Source organism: Dryas octopetala, chromosome 8 (assembly GCF_963921425.1).
Source record: "Dryas octopetala chromosome 8, drDryOcto1.1, whole genome shotgun sequence".
NCBI lineage: Eukaryota > Viridiplantae > Streptophyta > Magnoliopsida > Rosales > Rosaceae > Dryas > Dryas octopetala.
This window is the reverse complement of record NC_141373.1, coordinates 11046842-11066268: the sequence shown is the minus strand read 5'-3', so window position 1 is coordinate 11066268 and position 19427 is coordinate 11046842. Positions and strand designations below refer to the sequence as shown.

Below are 19427 nucleotides of genomic sequence, written 5' to 3'. Positions count from 1 at the left end.
ATTTACTTCACTTCATCTCTTCAACCCCTTAACCCGTATACATTCAGTATACATTCATAAAACATAAATAAGATGATGGCGCATTACATGGGCCATCAAATTCCCATATGAACAAAAGGTATGTATCTGGAGGTTTAGATAAAAATAAAGTGATAGAAGAACAAAAGCAAAATAAATCAGACAATGAGTCATAGCACTCAACTCCATCGATATAACTGCATAGCAATAACATCAATTTGGAAGATAAACAAAAACTCATAACAAACAATCATGCAGCACAAACAAAATCAGTTAAAAAGAGAATTACCCAAGACAATCGAAAACTCACAAACCCCTGAGAAGTAATCACATTAACCCAGAAGAAATACAGAGAGCAAGGAAACAGAAGGACATAAATAAAACAGAACCACTGTAATGAAAATTAGACTTATCTGTTGAAGAACCAGCGGACGGACAGATTCACCCATCGCAATGGCAAACACAAATCAACGATGATCGCAACGCCAGATCAGGATGAAACAGTGATTATCTCCTCGGATGCAGAGCCTGCAACATCTCTTAATTATCAATCACCGCTTTTTTTTTTTTTTAAAAGAAGAAATTTCTTTTAAAAACTTGTGGCACACCTTACCTCCAACGTCAATCAACGACATGATAGTCTGAACCCTTCACCCACCCCATTCGCGCGACGACGAAATGCAAATCTCGTTAGCAAACGCCTCTCTCGAATGCATCGTTCATCCACTTACAAAAGAATTGCATACTTGGAAACCGAGCAGACCCAGAAAGCTAAAGCCAAATGGAGCAGAATTACCAAAAGGGGCAGGCCCAATTGGATAATTACAGAGCGGCAATCAGATAAAAAAAGATGAAATATGCGAGAGAACCATGGTCAAATGGCAGCAATCGTAAATAAATGGAAAACCAAAGGGCAGAAACTGCGAAACCGTGAAAAGACGAAAAAAGGGCAAACTTAGCCAGAAAATTACAACCCCCACCAACAGAGGAAAAAAACCCCAAGGGCCAAATAGACCTTTCCCTCACAGCCAGAAACCAAAAAGCAAACGGGGCAGAATTACGAAAAGGGGCAGGGCCAATTCAATAATTGCACAGTGGCAATCAGATCAAAAAAAAATTTATATGTGAGAGAACCATGAACAAATGGCAGGAACCGTAAAAAAACGGAAAAGAAAAGGGCAAAAACCACGAAACCGTGAAAAGACGAAAAAAGGGCAAACTTACCCCGAATATTACAACCCCCACCAACACAGCAAAACAAACTGAAGGGCCAAACAGACCTTTCCAGCTACAGGCTATGAACAGTAACGCCAATCTGCGCGTTTAGTATATATAGAATTTCTTGCATTTGGGGTATGTTATCAGGTTGATGAAATTCATAATTAGGCGGACTGGGACTGTTGAAGATTGCTATAATCGGTGTCCCGTGGCCCGGTGGTAATGGATGAGTTAATGTCCTGCGACTGCGAGAAGACGACGTTCTACTGTAGCCCTCAGAGCTTGCAAGTGTACCGGCCTGTATTGTTTGCGCCTCCGACAAATTTTCTTCATCGTTTTTAGTTACTTTTTCTGACATGATCTTACTGCACACACAAGAATTTGTATAAATTAAGCACATGTTAGAAAAAATTAACGATAAGTGAGAAATTTAGAAAACTAATTTAAATTGAAGTCAAATAAAGACTTTTAACATTTTTTTTTAATTTTAAAAAATTTGACCCTCGAGTAACGCTCGAACCCCTTGAGAAGTGCTCGAGCACTACTCGATAGGGTTCAAGTACTACTCAAGGGGGTTTCGAGCACTACTCAATAGAAGCTTGAGCACGTATTACTCGAGGGTCAAATTTCTAAAAAAATATAATAAAAAAAAGGTTAAAAGTCTTTAAGGACAATCAAAATGGACTAGTTTTCCAAATTTCTATCACTAATTTAATTATCTAAAAATATAACCGCTTGTTTTATTATAAATTGTGAAAAAAATTAAGTAACATTGAATGCTCGACATTGTAGCTACAGCGCAACTGTAGCTGCATCTCAAGTTATAACGTATGTACATTGCAGCTACACTAGATATCCTCAACAAAAAAAACACTAAATTTAAATATTTAACCAATAATTAAATCTATTATAATATAAACACACCATAAACAACCCTAATCAACTTGGCCTACAAGTATTAAGATTCAAGAAATGTGAGCAAATCCCACCCTCATTGGTAGCATAGAATGATGTGACAATTAAACAATAGGGACTAAAGTTTCCAATTGCCACGTACCCCATTTTGTGTCACCAATAAACGGTGTGCTTTGTTCAGATTTCTTGTAGTGATTCAAGTAGAAAATTAAGAAGAAAAAAAAAAAACTTATCGGCAATTGTAAATCAAGATGCAGTTGCAGCTAAAGTTGTGCTGCAGATATAGTTGCCGAGTGCTCAACAACTATAGATTCTCTAATGCATGTGTGCGGAGATTGTCTTTCTTATTACATTATTCAGTTGTCCATATCCTTTTGAATAACAAATCAAATTTTAAATAATTTTTAAAAAAATTTTAAACCCTTTAGAGTAATATATCTTAAAAATGTAGGAGCCATTACATATATGGCATGATGAAGCAAATCGAGTTGAAAATAGACCTGCAACAGAGTCTAATTAATATCAGTAATGTTACACTTATCACATTTTTATACCACAATTTCATACCATCTTACATGATCGACATTCATACATTGGACACTACAAATTAAAAAATAAAACTTAAAAAAGAAAAAGGAAATACCCTTCCAGTAAAGTAATGACACATCAAGTGAGATACAAATGTGGGAAAAAAAAATGTGGGACAATTAGCATTATTGAATTAATATATATGGATCAAGTTGGTGTTTTATTCCTTATATAAAATCTGACGTTTTTTAATTATTAAATCAAGTATTAGATTGGGTTTTGGTTTTAGTGCTTTGACTTTTTGTAAATACACATTTAATTATTAAATTACGAATATATATAAGTAAGTAGGTAAGTAACATACCTTTATAAATTATGTTGATAATTTTACAAAAATAATGTTTTATTATTTTATTAAGTAGGTAAATAACATACCTTTATAAAGTATTGGATTACAATTGCCTGTTTTATTACGTTTCAGGACAAAAAGCAACTTCGAGCACTCGGTAGGAAGAAGCCCTCAAATTAAATATTAAATCAATAAAACCTCTAAAACAAACATAATCACATTATAAAAAATTCTAATCAACTCCACAAATTCTAAGATCCAAATAAAAAAAAAAACAATTGGCTAGCAGCTGCAGCTACAGAAACAGTTGCGCTATAGATACAGTTGCAGAACGCTCGACAATCTAAAATTTCCTGAGATGCACGGAAAATAGTCTTATTGTTGGAGAAGTTAGTTTTCTATATTCTTTTGAGTAAGAACTTAAATTTATATTTTTTTAAAGTAATTTAAGGAGTTTTTAAAACATGAATTTGTTAGATATGAAAACATATGGATGGCTGAAGCCGGATAAGCAAAAATTAAGAACAGCCAACAAGATACTGAATAGACAAAAGGGCTACCAATCTTGTAATCTTGGCCGAATTTAAGGATATATAATTCTTGAGAACATTAATGACGTTTCTTTTATGAGAAAAACTCACTTATTAAAGTTGCAATAATGCTAAGAGTCCCGGCCAACTTTTTTTTCCAATATTTGTTTTTCACTTTAATTATGTGTCATTATTTTATTAGACAGAGCATTTTCTTTTCTTTTTAGGTTTTATTTTTTAGTATCCAATATATGAATGTCATGTAAGTTGAGAAAAAAAGTTGAGATCTCTAGCACTACTATTAAAGTAGGATGAAATAATGGAAAAAGTATGATTGATTAGGATATATACGTAAAAATTCAATTCCCTTCTGTATAATAGAGAAAAAAAACAAGCTTCATCTATTAGATTAATTTTGACCATGCACTTCAAGATTTTTTTTTTGTTCTTGAATGAATACTAGTAGAGGATATCGACTTTTATTTTTCTGGATTTTGTTGAATTAGGATTTGAACTTGAGACATTTTTTAATAAAGTAAAGAAAAATATCCATAGACAAATATTTAGTTGGTTGTCAATGATCATTTAGTGGTGGCACTCAGTCTCTCTTTTGTACGAGGAGATTTGAAATCGTGTACAACATTTGATAATAAACTCAATAATGGATTGGCTTGCAAAAACTCACTTTTGGAATAATAAGGGAAAAGTTATTAAAAGGATTTAGGCTTAGTTGGTATCGATATGTAGGAAAAGATTAGTTGTGAAGTGAAATCGTTTAGTGTTTGGTAAAGTATATTTTAAAAAATATTATATATGAGTGTAAAGAGTATTTGATAAATTTTAATTTAAAAGTGACGTGACTATATAGAATGTAAAATTGCGGTAGGTAGCTACATCCCCAATAAATATCATCTACAACAATTTTGAAAAGTACATAATCTCTAATTTGAAAAATTATAGTGGATGATCTTTGTGAGAAAAAGCAGCTTGCACTTTATCGTGGCTAATCTAAAATTGTGAAGGAAAGCAGCTTTTTGTTGCCACATAACAATTCCAAAGGCTGCCTTAAACTTTGGGTCTTATCTTATATGAATTGTGTTTTGTGTCATTAGAGAATATAAATTTTGATTTTGTGTTAATATGACCCCTTGCATAATCTATGTTATATAATCTATCAATCAAAACAAATCAGGTGCTGCACATGATCTCTTTTAAAGAAATTAAAGGTCAAAAACATTATTCCACTTCAACCCTTAAGTTGATCATTTTGTACATGACATGCAATCAGTTTTTGAGGGTGTATGTAACAAAGATGAAAAAATAGACCATATTGACACAACACGGAAGTCTATTTCTTCTAATAACACAAAAAAATTTCATATCTTAAAATGACACAGAGTCGATCTAAATTTTAAATTCTTTTGGTAAAATTTTTCTAATTATTTCCGCAGCATGCAGGTAGAAAAAGAACACTAAGCAGACAATATCGATCATTTGACATGAATTTTGCAAAATTTACGTACCTTTGAAAACCTGATGCCAAGTAGATATGGACAAACTTGTCACCGAAATTAAGTTCTATAAGATTAATGAAGCACAATATGTTATGTATGTACTGTCTATATATATACACAGATCGATTCTATATATTAAGAAGTGAGGATGAAATAATTATTATTTTTTTACTTGGATGATGAAATAATTTTGACTATGTACATATTCAATTTTCTTGGAAGTTTCAGTGGGTCCCTTTTGTGGGTTAATTATGTATGATTTCGGTTTTCTGCTAATTACTTGTGTCAGTGTCACGCGCTTTCGCGTAGCCATCGTGTTAATAAATAATTTGGTAACGTACTTCAACAGCCTACTCGTTTTCTTCTTAGTTATGTCATTTATTACCATGCCTTTGAATCAATCACATTTGTGTTGACCCAGTAATGTTTCAAACTTTCAACTTAATTGTTTTCCAGATAATAAGTGATTAATTTAGTAGTGGAATCCCTTTCCTTGGACATGCATGCTGGGATTATGAGAAGATAGTCTGGAATCTTCTTGTGTACTACCAAGAATGTGAAATGTTATTTCATATTAAAAAATTATAATATTGTATAACTGTTTTAAGTGTTTTGGATCTCTTATTTGATAGCCAATTGGTTTTCGATTGGGTACTTTAACTTTTTTTCATGGTATGAAAGCAGATTCACCCATATGTTTTTAGACCAAGTGACCACCACACGTGATTCACGTCACCCAAAATGTTTTGTGTTTAAGATCAAATGCAATCACATAATTTTAAATTGAATGCTCCAATTTTCTTTACAAAAAATATAAACATAGGCTGAGGTATACGAGGAGGAGCCTTAGATAGGTCGAGATAAATTGAACCCATGTTTTAGCTCCCTTTGCATTCCTTTGTTGCCTTCATTTTTGTTGACCTATATATATAATATATATGTAAATGAGGATGACAAATTAGTCAAATTGTTTAATGGAAAGAAACCGAGCCGAACCGAAGATTTTTGCTTCAGCAGCAGTTTGAAGTATTCATTCCGCGAATTCTATCAAACCGAACCGACCATATATATTCTCAATAAAAAGGGTAAACTCAGTACCCTTCCTATGATTCGAACACAAGACCAAGAGGAAATTAAGCAACGCCTTATCCACTGGACCACCTAGCTCTTTTGAGTTACTTATCCCAAATATATTTATACTAAAACTAGCTGATGATAATAGTATTTAAGATTTTAGGTTACCCTCAACTTATCTCTCATTTTCTTCTTTCTTCTTCCACCTCACCAGGTGCTCTCTCTCTCGCTCTCTCACTTTGCATGAAGCCACCCCGAGCTCACACCTCCGCTACGCCAAGACGGAACTCGCTCCAACCAGCAACCCACGCACAGCACCACAAAGCTCACCATCGCAGCTCACCCTGTGCCCAAACGCCGTCGCAACGCAGAGCCAGTTCTCCGCGTTTCTGTTCTCTGCCGCTGAGCTCGACCTTCCTCCCTCTATTCTAAGTTGGTAAGCCCACTTAGAACTGATACCAACCGGGGTAGTCGATACAATCGACCGTCAGAAAACCGACACTCATCGGATCGATATGAAAAATGGCATTCCAATCGCTACCGATTCGGAGGTCGGTTGTGGCCCTTGTGGGTTTTCGGTTCGGTTACCAAACCAATTCCACCTCTAAAGAGGACATCAATTGAGTTATTGTTTTTGATTCATGGTTCATAGGTGTAGTGATAATTAAGTTGAGGAGGACGAAGAATTTAGGGTTAATAGGCAAGGGTGGAGTCAAAAAAAAATTCTTGGAGGGGCTAAGAATTCAAATATATTAACATGTAGCTACGCCCATGTTAATGGGGGATGTGGGAAGGTGAGTAAAGTATGATTAATATTTTTTTTCTTTGGTCATTATTATTTTTTCTTTGATTCTTAAAGGTCATTCTATAAAAGGATAATTTATTACTAATATTTTAATTAAAAAATGTGTGAGAAAATAAGACATGAGAGTGAAAATAGTAGCACTCTTTTATATAATTAATTGGTAGAATTATACCTTTTTTTTTTTTTTTCATAATTATTCAGTAAAATTTTGGACAACACAACGTCAAACCAAAAATCAAGTGTAAATTGGATCTGCATCTGCAAAGCCCTAGCACTAAACACTCGGATCTGAGCTACAGGCCCACCCGTCTCCACTGGATCTGTTTCCGGAGTACCCTAAAATAACTCCCTTTGGACAAAACTCCCTTTCACCTTTCACTATTACGAGGGTTTTCTGAGCCTCAAACCAATCTGAACATTCATTCATTTCCACTTTCTTCTAACCTTAAAACCCTCAATCTAAACAAACCCATCAACTAAAATCCGCAATTCAAATGGCCCTGAGAATGCATCTCCTTTCCCCAAAAATCCCCCAACAACCTCCAAAATTGCACACCCATCCCTCCTCCCCTTCCATGACCCATTTCACCATCACACCCAAAACCCAAGCCACCCACTGCACCAACAAGAGCATCAGTGATGCAGAGCTCGCATCAGACTTGTCAAAGATGAACACCCTTTTGGTGCAGAAAGAGGAGGCCATGAAGAAGAGCACAGAGCTTCTCTTCACAGAGCTGTGCCAATACCTCAATTCCAAACCAGAGGAGGTGAAGAGGAAATGGAGGAAAATTGATGAGGAGGAGAAGTGGGTTTTGGTCAAAGGGTTCGTTTCAGAGTGGGGTGTCAATTTTCACCCTTTGTCTGCAAAGTCTGTTATAGAATTGGTTGAGGAACATCTGCATGAAGAAAACCCACCTCCAAAATCTTCTGCTTCAGATTTGTTTCCCGGTTTAAAGAGAATGATGGGGTTCTCACAAGACAAATAGATTGCTTTTGGCTTGCATTTGGGTGTTAAATATTAGTGGGTTCATTGCCCATTGGGATGTAATTATTTTCATCAGACTCAAGAACTTTGAGCTTGTAAGGTTCAAATAAGAAATTCAGATAATGAGTTTAATTGGAGGAAATCTTGCCCAGCCTGAATTTTTATTTTAATCAGTTTTTTTTTTTTTTTTGTTCTTTTGGGTATCGAAGAAGGTTAGAGATGCTGGACCCTCAAAAATATAGTTATCAAACCTTGTTGGTATGTAAGGTTCCTAATCCTCTTGATGGTGAACCTGCAAACTCAATTATAGTCATATGGAAAGTTACATGTTAATGGCTTATTTATCAAAAATAAATGAGGTGAAAAGTGGATTTAGATATAAAACAAATAAGACAGTACTACATCAGCTGGTATACAAAAATTTGGGAAAAGTTTTGGTTAGTGTAAGTGTAACATTGGTGATTGAGTCCAATTCTTCTGCAGTTTCTCTTCATCACAACCAAATAAGTTAATATGGATAGCTTTCACCTTTTCTAACCATTCTGGCCTTTGAATGGAGCAATTGTAACTTTCTTTCTATAGAACTCGTATTTTGCCACAAGTAAACTGCTTAAGTAGTATTGTCAAGTGACATGTTTTTGTTATCAAAATTCAAATACTAAATCCATAAAAATGTCTTTTTCTTCTCGAACCATGAAACATCCAGATTGGAAAGATGAAATTATGGGAGAGGCAATGCTCATTTCTAGATTGCTTCCAACAGATAAACAAACTTTACATGACAGCATATTCCAACATATGAACAATGCAGGTCTTTTTCCCTTTGACCTTGATGAAATTAATACAAGTTTGTTCAACATTTTATGCAAACTCGTGGTACTTAAAAATCAAACAAGTCTGGAAGGAATTTCTATATACAAAGTAATAACCCATGGATGCAATGTACCCTATTACCACAGCTCTTCTTGGAGGGAGAGCAAAAACTATCAGAAATACAGCTGTCTGCACTGAGCTACTGAAGCCTCTGCTGGACAATATGGGCATTTAAATGTTCGTGTGCTGCTCTTTGACAGCTTCATGATTGATTGCTTGCAGAGAACATGCAAACATGGCATCAACATAGGTGGATTCTCTTCGCTGCCTTGATCTCTACTCACAGGACAGACAAATATTGAATGGAACTGAAATTCCTTCCCCAACTCCACAGGCACTGGCAACTGTTTCATCGCCTGCCACTCCTGCTTCTTCGCAGCCATTACATTTGCCAGCTTCAAGAGAGTTGGCAACCCTTCAAATCCAGCAGCTAAAGCCATACTTAACGGGCTATTAAAGGACTGCCCCAAGAGACTGCAGAACTGCCGTGTAAGATCCTCCATCGACTTCTCCCAATGGGTTGGTGATGTAAACTCAGAATATGGGGAGCTGTCAAGCCTTCCTGGATACAAAAGGCAACCCATGAGCTTCAGGACCTCATCCTTGTGAGGGGAGGCAGGGGCAGCCAAAGGAGCAAGGCAAGTCCTGGCATATTTAAGTGCATCAGCTTGAGTTCCATTTCGTAAAATCTCCAGGAACTGCAAACTATGAAGTTTCAGCTCAAGATTTGAACCATTCTGATTCAGTTTTTCACGATTAGCAGATACCCAGTTCAGAGCAGGCTCCAGGTTCTTAACACTCATAGCCTCAAGTATCTGATGCATGACCAAGAACTGAGATTTTATAATGGTTGACTCTGGTTCTCCAGCCTCATCTATTATGCCATCTCCCAGATCAAACAAGCCTTGCCGGTAAAAATGATTTGCAATGAGCTGATTCACAATGTGGTAGTCAAAGTCAACATCTCTGTATGCCTTTGATATGTCAGGATTCAAGAACCTTTCAAGGAGTTTAGTGTACTTGCCAAGGTTTAAGTTTAGTTCCTTATGTGACCCTTCTAACTGGTGGATTGGGCCAATTGCATTGAGCTTGAGTTTAAGCTCTGCAAGGATGGATCTCTGATCAACAGGAGAGGCGGGGTCATGAGCTGCAGCAATTTCTGTCAGTGCCTGTTCAATTTCACGACCAACTAGGTAAATTACTTCTTGGGATTTAGAAGAGCATAGCTTTTGCTTCTTAACAACACGCTCAAAGGCATCTTTGATGGTATTTAGCTCCATTTTCCTGTTTGAATGACAAGCTCCTGCAAGAAAGTGATAAAGGCAATAGTTGCTTTGAATCCATAACAGCACAAAATAAGCTATGCACATTAGTTTTCTTGAATGTATTTATCAGAAAACAAGGAATTTTATTTCTTTTCAAACAGAACTTTACGGAAGGAAAACCACAAAAGCTAACAAAGGAAATGGAAAGTTATGTCAGTAACGAAAATATCAAGAAAATCATTGAGCATGAAGACGATATGTACAAAATAGTAATCAAGAAAGTAGGTGGACAACATTCTATATCATAGTAGCCTCTTTGTGACAATCCTCACAGAAAATGAAAATAAACCAAAAAGCAGATGTAAAGGTTCATTGATGAAATATAGCATTAAACAGACACATAGAGGTCAACTTGAGCTCTACCTTGCTCAGCCTTGGGATTATCTAAAGCTTCCTACAGTTTAGTTGGATTCCTGCTCACCTCAACCTGATCTAGCTAGTCTTCTTTTACTACAGTGATTTGGTATTGAAGATATAGATATGGGTCCCCAAAGTCCATAACTTACAAATTTTGAAGCCCATAACTAAAAATCAAGAAATCTCAAACAAAACTTAATTTAAGGCTTTGCCTTCAAGCATGCACGTGAAGTTATTTTCATTTCTTGAGCTTAATCTCTGGCCATACCGCTTAAAATCAAGATTCATGTTCATAAGGTTAGAATGTAGGATCAACACTGGATGTCAACCTATGTGGGTCACTGGATTGTGGCAGTCCTCCTTTCTATCAGTTAGGGACCCAGACCCCACTAAATCCCATACATCAAATTATTTGCAAAGCAATCATTTTCAGGGATCAACCAAAGAATTATAAGGCAGCAAATGCAGGGTAGCTATGAATTTTGACAAATAAATGCACAAAACATTTCACGATTTAACTTTGAGTTGACTAACACATCAAACCCAATGATATGGAATTGAGGACAAGTATATATCAATGTCCTATAAAAATTTGAAAATGATGAATGAAGCCTCCAATGCTACAAGAAGAAGATTCTTTGAAGCCAGTGCAATGCAAAGTAACAACTTCAAATGCAAGGTATGTATTCTCCCTAAAGTTCACAAGACCACCTACAAACAAGCACCCAATTGATATCACAAATGTTTGCAAAATAATAAAGTTGACAACCAAAACGTAAAACTCTTTTGTTTAATTATTATTATTTTTATTAAACATAATTTCATATCCAATCGAAAAAAAAAAAAAAAACCCAGTAGGGAAAAATTAACGAAAAGCAAGGAATACCTTCCCTGCTCCTAACTGTCCCTTGAGCGAAATAAGCTATTCCTGTAATGAAAAAGAAAATAACAATAAGAATAGGAATGCAACCTATTACTCATGGCCATTATAGCTTAGAAAATAGCAACAAGTTCTTTGTACACTCATTAAAGAACCATTTTTGAATTTTCTAAAAACAGTAATACAATGCCAAAGTTAAATTATACAGAAAGCAATTGCCAAATTGAATTTCACTACTTATGAACTAGTCCGTTTTCAAAAACATTAGAAAACAAGAACACATAAAAAATTTCAAACTTTGTGGCCGGAAAAAAATAAAATAAAATAAATTATTTCCGTCCTTAAACCTGATAATTAACAACTACCAAATACTAATTTTAGATAACCCAATCCTTATTTGGTTCGCAAGGAAAATAAACCGAATTTAAAAATAAAATTAAAGAGCATCCCTTTGTTCAGCTAATTTTCAATTCAATCATGCCATATATAAACTATACGATTTGAAATCTTAATTTTTATGTTTTTTTTTTTTCATTTCTCGGAAACCAAACAGAAACTATGAAATTGATATTTCAAAAAAAATTCCATTAAAAGCAAATAAAGATTACCGACCGAAATCAGATCGAAATTTCGGAAAATCAATCTCGAAGTGAAGGCTCTGGTTCGTTGCGTGACACCTGAGACAGAGAAGGAGAAAAAATAAGAAGAAGAAGAAGAAGAACGCAAGCGTGCGAGTAGTGAGAGAAAGGCTGGTGGCACACACGTGTGGATGGATATGTGGTTGTGCTGAATTGCCCTTGGACTATTTACTTTATGCCGGTTATGTCCTTTAAACTTCGTGAAGTTGGAAGTTGAAGAAAGGCTTTGTTTGTGTACGGTTACAGCTTTCTACGTGGTGTAGCGGAAAGGCGCCACGTCGCTTTTTCATTAGACAGAAATTCTCTACCACTAGAACTTGCGGGGCACAGCTGTACGGCAGTGCGTTTGTTTTTTCTAAAAGAAGAAAAAAAAGTGGTAGGTGAGAGTGTGAGAGTGAAGAAGAAAAAGAAAATTTTTAGTAAGAATTGGTATGCTATATAAATTTTGTTTGGGAAATTATATGAAATAGTTTATGTTGACCATGTTCTACCAAGTAGGTATTAGTGTAAGGGTTAAAAACATTTTTAGTAGTACTTCTTTCCTTTTCTTAAGGTTGAGAGAAAATATCTTTCTCCAAATTAGAAAAAAATGAAAAAAACCACCATTTCGAACCTAATATTTCATTATTTTGGCTCTAATTTGGCTTGGGGACCACCTCCATCTTAATTCCAAATTTGTACCATGAGTATGTTTTGTAAAAATTGAATAGTTCGAAATTAGAGTTGAATAGGTTGAAATTAATCGAATGAAAATTTGTTCAAATCTTCTTCATCTTGTTGAAAGTCAAATTGAATAGGTTGAAATTAATTGAATGAGAATTTGTTCAAAATTTGTTCATCGTGTTGAAGTTGAAATTAAACTCTAAAAAGTCATAAAAATAAAGTTTTCTAATTAGATGTCAAAAAACTTTTAACTAGAATTAAAATGGACTATTTCAAAAAATTTCTTGAATAAAACCATGTTAAGTATTCACTGACATATAAGAAGCCATCTTTTTAGTATGATGGTCATAAAAACATGTCTGAGAATTACAAAAATTTGTGATATGTTACACATTGACAGTGGGTACAAAGAGTCTCTTTCTCCTGTGCCAGACTTTTCATTGACACTATGCAATGAAAAGTCTGTGTCAACCTGTGATGATGTACACAAATAAATAAAAGCTAGGAACCTTGCTCATCGAGGAGGAGTTTTAACTCCTAGTATATTAACTATAGTTTTTTTAAATTTCTTCCAATATTTTAAAGAAAATTTTTTAAGTAAATATACACTTACTTTAAGAAAAGTAAAAACATTCTCTTAAGACCTACAATTTAATTATCGGAACCGTCTATATTTTAGAACATCATTCAACGTTTATCCTTGCAAAAAATTAATCAGATCGGAAACTATTTAGCTTGTTTATTATAGCAAACATCAATTTAATTTAATTTGACAGCCTGTATTTGTCTGCACACTTTAGATAACCAAACAATCACCGATTTGGTTGATTTTTTACAAAGATAACCATTGAGAATGAACCTAAAAAATGAACAGTTCTGATTATCGAACTGCATTGCCAAGTGTTCCACAGTGAAGATGTTCTTACTTTTTTTTTTTAAGTAATGACATCCTTATTTGAATGAGCATGATATCTTAAATAGATAGATAGATATATATATATATATATATATTAATAATGAATCATTCATATTAACTCGATCAAATTTTTCTTTACATTGATAGTGTTTTTTTAAAGCACTTACATTGGTAGTTTTTACGCTAGCTCATTGAAGCACAAATTTATATTTGGTTTTCGTAAGTTAGAAAAATAAGTTTATTATGACCAACTTATCATGTAAAAGTTATTAACCATCACTCTTTTTTCTTTACAAAATCACATTTAACGTGTTCAAAAATATTACACAATTTTGTGGACTTATTAGCACATGTAATTGATACAACATTGTTCACCTCCTAAGTTATTTGTTCATCTTTATTAACCACACTATATCTGTTCAGTTATAAAATAATTATTGTATAATTTATGATCATTAAATAATGCACTTTTAATAGTTTTATTAAAAAATGATATTTTTATATTTTCAATAAATTTCACCAAACTTTGTAGGAGCAACCTATAAAAAACACACATAATATGAGTGCTTATATTCTCACCCCCTTGTCCTATTTTTCCACCCATTTTTTTATAAATATATTAATGACAAGTTATATCCTCTTGCAAAATGGTCCTTAATTAAAAAGAAAAAGAAAGTACTACTCTACACACCCACCCACTCCCAAGTCCTAACTCACTCACCTCCCTTATAGCCACTTAAACTCCACAAACCCTAGAAGGGTGCTTATATCTATTTCTCATATTCTTAATTCGTTTATTAATATTGTTTTTGGGTGATAGGACAGTCAAATGAGAGTGGAAGATAACTTTTATAGTGGTAAGGTAAGCATAAATTGATCTAAGCTTATATATATATTGTTGATGCAAATTCTCGTAAGGTAGATGCAACAACTTAGATAAGCTGATCTGGCTGATCAGGTGCTTTGCTGGATAATGAAGTGGATGCTGGTTGAGATTTTCCTGTAGACAAAAACAAGATCAAAGGAGATGGACCGGTGTGGTACCAGCCAAACACACTCCGATGATGAAATCAGTGGTGGTGTTTGATGGTGGATGAGGAAGAACAAAGGAAGAACTTGGGAGAATGGGAAGAACAAGGCAAATGTTCTGAGTTATTCTCAGCAAGTTGGGTAAGCTCTTTGGTGAGTGGGAATTTTTGTGTAAGTGTTTTTGGGTAGATGCGTAGATTGCTAGATGCCTCATTTTGTGCATATGTGGTGCCTTATATAGGCAAAGGAAGACTTAATGAATAAGTTACCTGCATGTGAATGAGTGGTTGCCAGAGATCCACGCACCTGGTCAGGCCTAGTTGCATGTTCAGCTGCTTACTCCCTCAACATTCAATGCCACATTGAATGCCCCATTAAATGCTAGGTTGGAAGGATCAGGCAAACTGTCCCAGTAGTCATGAATGCAAGCCTGATATTCTATCTGTCAGAAGATTGTGTCAGGTGCATTCAAGTGTGGCGGTTCGTCCCAGCGTGATCTTCCTGGGAATGGCGGCGGAGAGCCGAGCCGAGCCGATACAAACACATGTTCTCATGCGAAGACACAAAGTCCATGTGTGGTCGGATCGGACATGGGATTCCAGGCCGAGCCGGTCCCATAGATTGGGGTCTTTCCGAGCCCTAACTGGTCGACGCCAGAACTCGAAAAGAGACCATCTCCTGTGCCGAGCCGAGCCGAACCGGGATGATCGTGGGAAGATGGATACTCGATCCCTTAGAAGACCATCGGTTCGGCTCGGACCGAACATGGAGGGCCCGGTGTGGAGATCCGGTCCGAGCTGGCTGAAGCGATGCTGAGTGATGATGATGTGGAGGTCAAAGTTTGACCACTGAGAGTCAACTCCGAGGTGGATGTTGACCAGCCACGTGTCGAGCTGTGATTGGCTGTTCGGATCGATGTGGATTTTCCCACAAACAGGAGTCCCCCAACTTCCGATCCGAGCGGGCAGTGGTGGATTGGAAGTTGAAGTGTAAGGACAATCCCAAAGATAGCATGTTGCTTGATCCGAGCCGAACCCTACGAGCCCACGTTCCCGAAGATCCGAACACAAGACGACTTGTGGTTGGTCAAAAATATCTCAGGGACAGGTGAAGGGACGTTTGATTTCTGCATGGGGGAACGTAAGGGTCACCTCGTTATGGGCATTTTTGAATGCTTGACAGGTGTCAAGATCTGGCATGTGAAGCGCCAGAAATGAAGGGCTGAGATCAGTTTGCATGGGGGTATAAATCATGCCTTTCTCTCTCTTCCCCCTCACTTTCCAACTTTTTCAGAAACTCCCACTCTCTCTCTGCAAACTCTTCCCTCCTCCGCCGTGAATTTCCTCTTACCTCCGTCGTTAGTGCAGCAGTTCGGTCACGGTTTCGGGCAAGCGTAATCATAGACGAAGCCATTCCGAGTGTGTGAGGGGTGGAGAGATTGGCCGGACAAAAACCAGTAAGTGATTCTGTCCATTCTTGAGTTTTTGTGTTTTTCGGGTTTTTTCTGGGTTTGTTCTTGGTGTTCTTGAAAAAGACACCTTTTGATCCAAAAAGTAAGAAAGAGAAAAAGAGAAACTGTTAGTAATGTCTGGATCCGACTCGAGTGATCGGCTCGGCTCTGGGGAGGCGTTTGAAGGAGATAGTGAGGCCGAGATGAGCCGAAGCCCACCTGCGGACGAGGCCGAATCGAGCCGAAGCCCACCTGCGGGTGAGGCGAGTTGGGACGGGTTGTCCGAAGAGTTGGACGAGGCCGGCTCGGCATTGAATCGCAATCCAGGTGGAGAGCGCCGAGCCCGAGGGGATCAGGAAAACCCCGAGATATTGAGTTCCGACTGGGAACAAGGGACGGCCGAAGGAGGTGATGAAGAACCTCTCGACGTCGAGCCGATCGCCACCATTCCGAGCAGACTCACCTCAGGCTCGGATGAAAGGGACAGGGGTCACGAGGCGTCGACCTCGGCTCAGGGGGTGACGGGAAGTCCGATCGACCCGGACTTCTACGAGGAACTGGCGTGGAAGGCCGATCAGATCCCCAACGAGATGACCGAGTACCATCTCAGGGACTTGAGGAATAGATACTCAGTCCCCGACTCCGTGTTGATGAGGTTGCCGACCGAGGGGGAGAAGCCGAGCCGACCCCCGATAGGATGGGTGACCATGTACCCGGAGATGTTTGAGAATGGGGTTCGGCTTCCCCTGCACACCTTCCTGCAGGACTGGCTCGCGACGATCGGCGCGACGCCGCACCAACTGAATCCAAATGTATACAGGATCATCCTGTCTATGCATATCTTGTGGCACAAAGTGCACAAGTGTGTGCCACACAAGGATATCCTGTTCTGCAATTACGCGCTGAGGTCGAAGCAGAGCGAGCTCGGGTTCTACAACCTTCAGGCGTACTCGGGGCCACTCTTCGGTGGGAATCCCTCTTCCCAGAAGACATGGAAGAAAAGATACTTCTTTGTCTCTGGGGATTGGGAGTTCGCCGATCCGAACAGAATCACTTCGGCTCGGGTTCCCAGAGCCTTTAGGATTCCAGGTGGGCATTGGGAGTTTGGGGCCGATCCGAGGACGATTTGCTTACGTCTTGTAATAATTGCATTTTTTCTTTGTCTAACTCTTTTTGGCTTTGTCTTTGCAGTCAGCTGGGGCAAGTATAAACTCCGAGGTGAGCTCAAGGACCAGATCGCCGCGATCAGGGACTCACCAGCAGAGTACTTGTCAACCAAGTTTCTGCTCGGGGAAACCCAGATCAGACTGAGCGGGATCTCCTGGTTTGTACCCAGGTGGAATCCTAGGGCCGAAAGGGGAATGGCGCCCACCGAACTGGAGGCTCGCCTGAGGAGGAAGGCTGCTCGGAGCGTCCAGAGGAGGGCCGCGGGGCGGGCCCCTGCCGAGCCGGTCCAGGCTCCTGCCCCAGCGGCAGCTCAGCCTAGATCTCCTGCGCCGAGACCGACTCGGCAGGCAGAGAAGAGGAAAGCTCCCCAGGCCGAGGCCCCGGTGGAGAAGAAAGCTCGGGCCGAGCCCAGCGGTTCTGGTGCCGAGGCGTCCGGATCGGCGCCCCTGAAGGCGGTGGAGGTAGACCCTTGCCTCGAGCCGTTCGTCACGGGCCTTAAGCGTGTGATGACGCCAAAGGCGCAGGAGGGGCTGTGGACCGGTCATGGCGAGCCGGGCTTCAGCCACCAGGCTCTGATCACATCCCGCCAGGCTATGATGGTAAAGTCTTTTTTACTTCGGATTTCGTCTATCCACTCGGTTCGGATTAGTAATGGATTTGTTTCTCTTGCAGCTCGCCATGAGGCAGTTCGAGGCTGCCAAGGCCGCCGTCGATGCCGAGGCGAAACTGGGGAGATTCCGGGAGCGGACCCTGGAGCTTAAGAAGAAGCTGGCCGAGGCCGATCGGGCGGTCAAGGTCGAGCGTGAACGGTCGGAGGGTCTGCAGTCCAGGCTGGCCGAGAAGGAGGAGGAGGTCGCTCGGCTCGGCAAGGAGCTTGCATCCTCGGAGCAAAATGTGGCTGACTTGAGGCACTATGTCGGCGATCTCCAGCGAGACGTCGAGGCTGCCGAACGGAGGGTCGAAAATGCCGAACTCCGACGTCGAGCTGAAGTGCCGAGCGCCCAGGCACTGGCTGATGCCCATTTTGATGGGTATCAGGAGCTCTTGGAGGCGATCAAATCGAAGAGGCCGGACTGGGATGTCTCATTCCTTGGCGAGTCCGATGACGAGGAAGACACTCAGGGGAGTCAACAGGATGGGCTTCCTCCTCCCGTTCGCCAAGTCCGCGCTGAAGCTGAGCCGACTCCGGAGGACCCTCCGCTGCCTACATACGAGCCGACCCCGATCCCCCCAGTCCCCGAATCCGATCCCAATGCTGAGATGCAGATCGGCGGGGTTGAGGTGGTGCAGCTCGGCGAGGAGACGCCCGAGGAGTCCATCGAGCCGATCCAGGAGGGCCCTGCCGAGCGATCTGCATGATAGCTGACTTTGTTTAACTTTCATGTTGTTTTGTTGTTTTTTTTTTTTTTTTGTTCCCGAGCCGAAGTGTGGCTCGGGTTTAATTGTTTTTGGAACAATTTGTACTTGGTTTTATGTTATTTATTTTATCAGTATTTTCTTTATATGATACAAGTTGCTGTCAGTTCAGCTCGGAAATTAAGCTAAAGACATAACTAACAACACATGGATAAGAAAATGATAAAAGTGAAAAACATAATAAAAACCGAGTCATTTTGAGATCGGCCCGGCATGCCGATCGCAATGAGAATGAATGGTAATGATAAATTAGAACTTGTCTTAGGATCAGCTTGATAAGCATAACCAAGATTAAGTAAAAATTTAAAAACCCTAGTGATCCCAGATGGGCTCGGCATACCCATTGAGATATTTAGAAATTTTGTTTTTTGAGAAAAATATTCAAACTTACTTTCAGATCGGCTCGGCATGCACGATGAAAGTTTTGGTTGGAGTGTATATTTTTCTTTTAGAAATATCCTGTTGAACGTTAGGACTGTAGGAAGTCACTTCGGCTCGGACAGGGATTTTTATAGACCTGATAAGTCTGTAATATGCCGAGCATCGGGCCGGAAATGGCGCGCCCGCTCGACACATGAGTTTATAGACCTGATGAGTCTGTAATATGCCGAGCATCGGGCCGGAAATGGCGCGCCCGCTCGACACATGAGTTTATAGACCTGATGAGTCTGTAATATGCCGAGCATCGGGCCGGAAATGGCGCGCCCGCTCGACACATGAGTTTATAGACCTGATGAGTCTGTAATATGCCGAGCATCAGGCCGGAAATGGCGCGCC

At 39.1% G+C, this 19427-nt stretch overlaps 1 protein-coding gene and 1 pseudogene across 2 annotated transcripts; one reads left to right on the top strand and one right to left on the bottom strand.

Annotated features, from left to right (window-relative positions):
* The first annotated feature begins 7299 nt into the window (after nucleotides 1–7299).
* On the top strand, nucleotides 7300–8098 carry LOC147277172 (uncharacterized). Its single transcript, XM_086255135.1, has one exon. It carries the CDS (start codon nucleotides 7446–7448, stop codon nucleotides 7935–7937), a length of 492 nt encoding a protein of 163 aa, XP_086111261.1. The 5' UTR covers nucleotides 7300–7445; the 3' UTR covers nucleotides 7938–8098.
* A 671-nt stretch (nucleotides 8099–8769) lies between these two features.
* Nucleotides 8770–12172, bottom strand: LOC147277171 (protein RMD5 homolog pseudogene; annotated as a pseudogene). Its single transcript, XR_015123814.1, has 4 exons — nucleotides 12135–12172; nucleotides 11984–12048; nucleotides 11378–11419; nucleotides 8770–10112 (listed from the first exon to the last, which is right to left on the bottom strand). The product of XR_015123814.1 is annotated as a protein RMD5 homolog pseudogene (transcript).
* Between the last annotated feature and the right edge of the window lie 7255 nt (nucleotides 12173–19427).